General features: G+C 40.8%; 1 protein-coding gene across 1 annotated transcript; it reads right to left on the reverse strand.

The window, feature by feature from the left end:
* Nucleotides 1-202: 202 nt before the first annotated feature.
* On the reverse strand, nt 203-2,929 carry LOC133331303 (dorsal-ventral patterning protein Sog-like; the record flags this gene model as incomplete). Its single annotated transcript, XM_061539702.1, has 3 exons — nt 203-421; nt 495-2,800; nt 2,873-2,929. Coding segments are annotated over 3 exons (2,582 nt in total), but the record flags the coding sequence as incomplete, so codon positions are not given.
* Nucleotides 2,930-5,821: the final 2,892 nt, after the last annotated feature.

The following is a 5,821-nucleotide window of genomic DNA, read 5'->3' on the forward strand; positions in this document are numbered from 1 at the left end:
ATTGTCTTTACATTTCACTTCAAAGTTATTGTGGTTCTGTTGTTTGTTTTGTTTTTACATCCTCTCTCTCTTCATTTCATTTCTCTGACACACTCTCTCTCAGCCTCTCTTTTAACAAGAAATAAAAGTAGTTTTCCAAAAAAAGAGCTTTTCTTTTTTTTCATTGTTGTGGTGGTGTGGAGTGGTTGGAGAGTTGCGGAATTCAGCTGCTAACAGCGCCTTGGCGTTTGCTTTGTTGCTGCTGCTGCTGATCGGTTCTTCGGTGATGTCTTCGTGGCCGTTTGCACTGGGCCGAACAGCACTCATCAAGGGGTGCTGGTTCCGAACCAGGCTTCTCAAAGATTTTACGTTTCGATGAGCTGCGGGCCTGTTGGCAAGTGGAACGTGAGCAACGCTTGCGATCACAATTGACCTTGGAGTCCTAAAAAGAAGAACAACAATTTTCAATTAGTTTCAAATTTATAAATAAATCTAAGGCTTTTTTTCGAACTTACCTTGCATCTACATTTAATGCATTTCTGTTCACCATGTGAGGCCAACACCGGATGCCATTCCTGACCATTCTCATAGAGTTTATTGACCACCTTGCAGCCACCCTGCGCCAAGATTTCCTCACTGCTTCGGACATTGGGTTTGAGCGGTGCCTGATCTTGCAGAACATTGGGATTTGAGGGACCCATTTTATCACCAGCCGTATTGGAAATTTTACCCTGGGGACAGACCTTGCAGCAGGCCTTCTTGTCGGGACGATAGGCTTCCTTTTCCTTGCACTTGAGCGGAGGACACACCATACGAGGACATCTGATTTCCAAGGTCAAGGCATCACAGGTACAGGTGGTGCATGTATCGAAACCATTAGGTGGCAAGAAGGGATGCCATGTTGCACCGGCCACATGGAACTGATCTCCCAGGCGGCAACCCCGTTTCTGTTGTTGTTGCTCCTCAGCCTTGTTGCCGTTGACATTCTGCGGCACACACATGGCACAGCACTCACCCTCGGCCAACACCAATTCCTCATTCACCTTGCAGTGCACCACGGGACACTTGATCGGCTCACAGGTAGCATGTCCGCGCTGGCAGGCACACATCTGGCAGGTATCCTCCGTGCTGCGCCATTGTTCCGTCTCATCATAGAACCGCCCGGAGTGATAACACTTGGTGTCGGCTGTCATTAGCAAATCATCATTGCGATCACCGGGCAGGAAGACATTGGGCACATTGTTGTCCGTGTAAATGGGGAAGCAGTGGGCCGGCACTTTTGTGGATTTCAATTTGCCGCGCAGCAGCAATTCATTTTTCTCCTTGGAATGTACCTCCAGATAACAGACACTCGATTCCAATTTCACCAATTCATTGGAGGGCATGCCGAGGACAAAACCTTCCATATACGAACCGGAGAATTCTTCCAGCAGCTTACGGGTGACGGGGGCTCCGATGGCCTCAATTGGCTTTTCTTCCAAATAGATTTGCAAATCCTGAGGATGGTTTTGGAAACCGCTCAGGGTCAACTCATAGTGGAGATTGCATTCATTGTCAATGGATAGCCAGGCCATGCCCATGGCATGATGGGGAGCCGAGACGGAGTGTTCAGATCTCTTTAGCAAAATTGGTTCAGCCGAGTCACGGGCATCGGCCACAGGGCGGGGTACCAAACGGCCTCTAATCAAGCTCGATTCCTGGTCCACAGCAATGTTAACACCCAAATCGCCGGCATACAAAGACTCAACGACCTTGGGTCCCAATTTATCCACAGTACCAATGGCTTGATTGAAATTGAAACTTGGGGTCAAATCCTGCAAGACAGCCTTACGTTTGCCCATATCCTCAATTAGGCTAATTTCCGGATGATCGCGGGCATTCACCTGATCCGTTTCAATGTTATAGGCCAAAGAGCCATCGGTGTTGAGGAATACCCAGGCCAAACCACTGCTGTTGCTGGTGGTCTTGGCCTCGGCATTGTGGGGAGCCAATAGGGTTTGGAAAATCTCACAGGTGGTGCGGGTGACAATGTGGCCCTGGATACGTAAGTTGGGGTTCTTTTTGGATTCAATGGTGAGCAGCAATTTACCACGGGACATGAGTCTCAGATTTTGTATGGAAATTGGCGAGGAGATTTCCAAGACATTAACCTCGGAGGAGGGCTTGCGTACCTTTTGTACCTCATCCAAAACAACCTCACGACGATCGGGTGATTCAATGCGAATGCTAACGGGAGCATCAACATAATCATCAGGGGCAAAGACACCATTAAAGACCAGGGTCAAATGCATGGAAGAGGCAGCACCACTGCTGGTCGAAACAATGGCAGTACCACCGGACCCGGCAAGGATATCCGACTTGGAACCAGGTGCAGGTTCCATCAAGGCGCTAAACAATTCCGATTGCAGGGCCGTGTATTTGCCAATTTTACCCGCCAAAGCCATTTCAGTTTGGAATTTATTACCACCCCAGAGCAGGACAACATGAAGGCGTTCATCACGCAACAAACGTTTGTAGTCACGGGGTACACGACGCCACACACCACAGATTTTACCGGTGACATTTTGATAAATCGATTGGGGACCGGCAGGCAACTGCAATTGATGTTCCTCCAAAATGGTGCCAGCATCATCGACAAATTGTATGGCCCGGGGACGATTCACCTTCGATGAGGTATAGAAGGAGTAATACAAATTCTTCTTGTGGAACATAAAACGTCCGGTGGCCACAATGTTATGGGGATTGTGGGTGGTGTACATCGATTTCATTTCTTCACCTTTCAAGAAGTGGGAAGTGCGGCCGGTTAGCAGGGCAGCGAAATCTGTAAAAGGGACGAAAATATTAGAAGGAAATCCACAAGGTAAAAATTGGGGGTAAATAGGGAAATACTTACGTTTCATATTGCGCTCCTCTTCTTCCATTGGTGCCGGTACATCTAAGGCCATGGTGTCTGGAAAAAAAAGAATAAAGAAAATTAGAAAATAGTTTGGAAAATGTTTTTTGTTTCTCGAAAAAAATTAAGGTCATAAAAATGTCAACACTTCTTGAATGAATGCGGCCTGGCTTTGGGTTTCCAAAAACTAAACCTCGTGGGACAAATAACAGGAAATTACCTTGCCAGAAATTCTATTTGTGAAGCACCCACCTATGGAGTTATTGTCTGTAGGATTTTAACCTTGCTCACACTCACACACACAGCGGCCATTCTAGGTGTGTCCGTCTCTACCTTGGAAATGTGTGAATAGAGGAGGACCCTTGTAACACACACACACAATCAACCATCCACAGATCGACACACGGACAGACAGACAACTGTGTTTGACATAATACCCCTAACAAGTTACCGCCTCTTGGCAACACCCTGCTGCTGCTGCTGCCGTTGTTGATGATGATGGTGCTACACGTGAGTTTTCAAAAACAACAACAACAACAATCGAAACAAAGATCCGTAAAACTGCCGTATAAAAGGTGGAGAGGAGCTGTTAATGAAAAATGTTACGGATCGGTAAATGATGGTAACAAGGTAAGAAGAGCAGCAGCAACAACAACAACACAACATTTTTTGAAATTCTTGGAAACCATTGTGTCGGTTCGTTCCCGCTCAATGAAAAATGGTCGATGATGGGTTAAAAATGGACGACGCGAACGAAGAACACAGGTTGTTGTACCCAAACCGAACTCAAACTGAACCGAAAAAAAACATAACAATGAACCATGTACAACAATAAAATTGGAAATTTTATGGAAAATCGATTACAAGAACATGGAAATTGAAAGAAAACAATTCTTTTAGAAAAAAAGGTGATTGGCTATTTGGTTTATGATGGTGTACTGGCATGGCGGGGAGGGGGTAGTTTCTTTGTTTGGTTTTCTATTGGCAAGGTGATGAAATAAATTTAAGCCGGATTTCCGGAATATGGAAACAAATAAAAAACGGGGGGGATTCGAAATTCTAAGAAATAGTTTTTGAACTAGTTCGACATAATTTAAAACCTATAAATTTTTAATGAAAACTTTTTTATAAAAAAAATTCAAAATTTTCCCAGGTGGAGACTTTGAAAAAATTGAAATTTTTTAAAGAAATGTATTTTTTATGAATATTTAGATTATAAAATGCTGAAAACCATCAAAATTTGAAAAGTCTCCAAAAGTGGAGAGTTTTCCAAATTTCACAAACATTGTTTCTAAAGGCATAATAAATGATTTCTATGCTACTTTAAAGATTTCCAATTGAAAACACCAATAATTTGAAAGTCTACACCAGTGGAGAGTTTTGGAAATTTTTTAGAAAAATTTAATTTTTGAAAGAAATTATTGAAATTTGTTATATTAAGTGTCTTATACAAAGATTTTTAATGAAACTTAAATTTTTTTTCAAAAAAATTAATTTTTTTTATGTGGAGAGTTATAAAAATGAGAAATTTTTAAAAATCTTTTTACCACCAAAAACTTAAAATTTGCGTTGATTTTCTTTATTTATGTAGAATTTGAATCATTTTTTAATTCTAATTCTTCCAAATTTCCTTAAAAATTCTACATTTTTAAAAGTCTCCACTAGTGTAGAGTTGTTAAAAATGCACGAAAAATTTTAATTTTTATTTATTCGAGTTCCTTGCTTGATCCTATAACAAAATATGCAAAATTTGAAAAGTCTCCAAAAAGTGGAGACTTTTCGAAAAATGGCAAATTTCTATTTCTCCATTGTTTTAAGGTATTCCAAGGTATTTTTAATTTTTTTCTATGTAAAATTGACCCTTTTTAATAACTCTCCAATGGTGGAGACTTGGAAAAATTGTGAAAATTTTGGGATTTTCCTAATTTTTCTTAAAGTTTTATTAATAAAAAATAAATAAAATTATATTTCGTAGAGTTTTTTATAATTTTTTGTGTTAAATGAAGATTTTGTTATTTTCCATCATTATCATGTTTGTTCTTGCTACTCGTGGTGCATTTTTTTGTAATATTAAGTTTGTATTGGCTTCAGTGGTTCTGCTGCCAAGAGTTATTTCAAATATTTTAATATCTCTTTTAGTGCCCCTGTCGGCTCCCTCTCCCTCTTCTTTGCATTGTAACCATTAATGGTAATTCCCTTGAATTGTGGGTTGTCGATCGAACTCCACCAAAAAAAAAAAAAAAAATTAAGGTTATTGCCTTGCCAGCCATATCATCAAACCTATAATTCAGCAAAGGAATTTTTCCTGCCATCCTATAAAGGAAATTCATATGGGCTTTTCACTTTCGGACTACGGACTATTCGTACTATACTTGCAGATCATATGCTAGAGCAGAGATCATGATGATGGAGGTGCTCAGCTATTTGATCAACATGAACTTGTTTCCATAATAGGTTCTTCATGTTGTCGTCGTTGTTGTGGCCCGGCCATAAAATCCGCACTGGTATAATATAACAAAAAAACAAGTTAAATCATAACCAACAACAAATAGTTGCAAAACTATGCAGCTATGGCTATGAGCTGCCGCACCACTATCACCTCCACTCCATGAGTTTGATGTTCATCATAATGGAGGGGGTTTCAAACTCTCCCAACTGAATAGTTGCAACTTGGCCACCAGCTCAAGTTGTGGTCTTGACTAAATATGACTTTAGAGCGCATTGTTTGTCCATTGGCCAATTTCGAAAAGAAATATTCACAATCTGCTGCTACTGTTGAGTTTTATTTGCAGAGGGGAGAGAGGGGAATTTCCCCCCATTCTGACTCTATTTTTTTTTTTGCCCCTGTTTCCCTGCTTTGCCAAATTTGGCTTAGAAAAATATTCCAATTTTTTTCTTCCAACCAAAAAAAGTCATTAAATTGCTTTTCTTTTCAAAAATAGTTGCCAT

Source organism: Musca vetustissima, unplaced genomic scaffold (assembly GCF_032173495.1).
Source record: "Musca vetustissima isolate MV318-11 ecotype Yass unplaced genomic scaffold, APGP_CSIRO_Mvet_v1 utg37071, whole genome shotgun sequence".
NCBI classification, from domain to species: Eukaryota; Metazoa; Arthropoda; class Insecta; order Diptera; family Muscidae; genus Musca; species Musca vetustissima.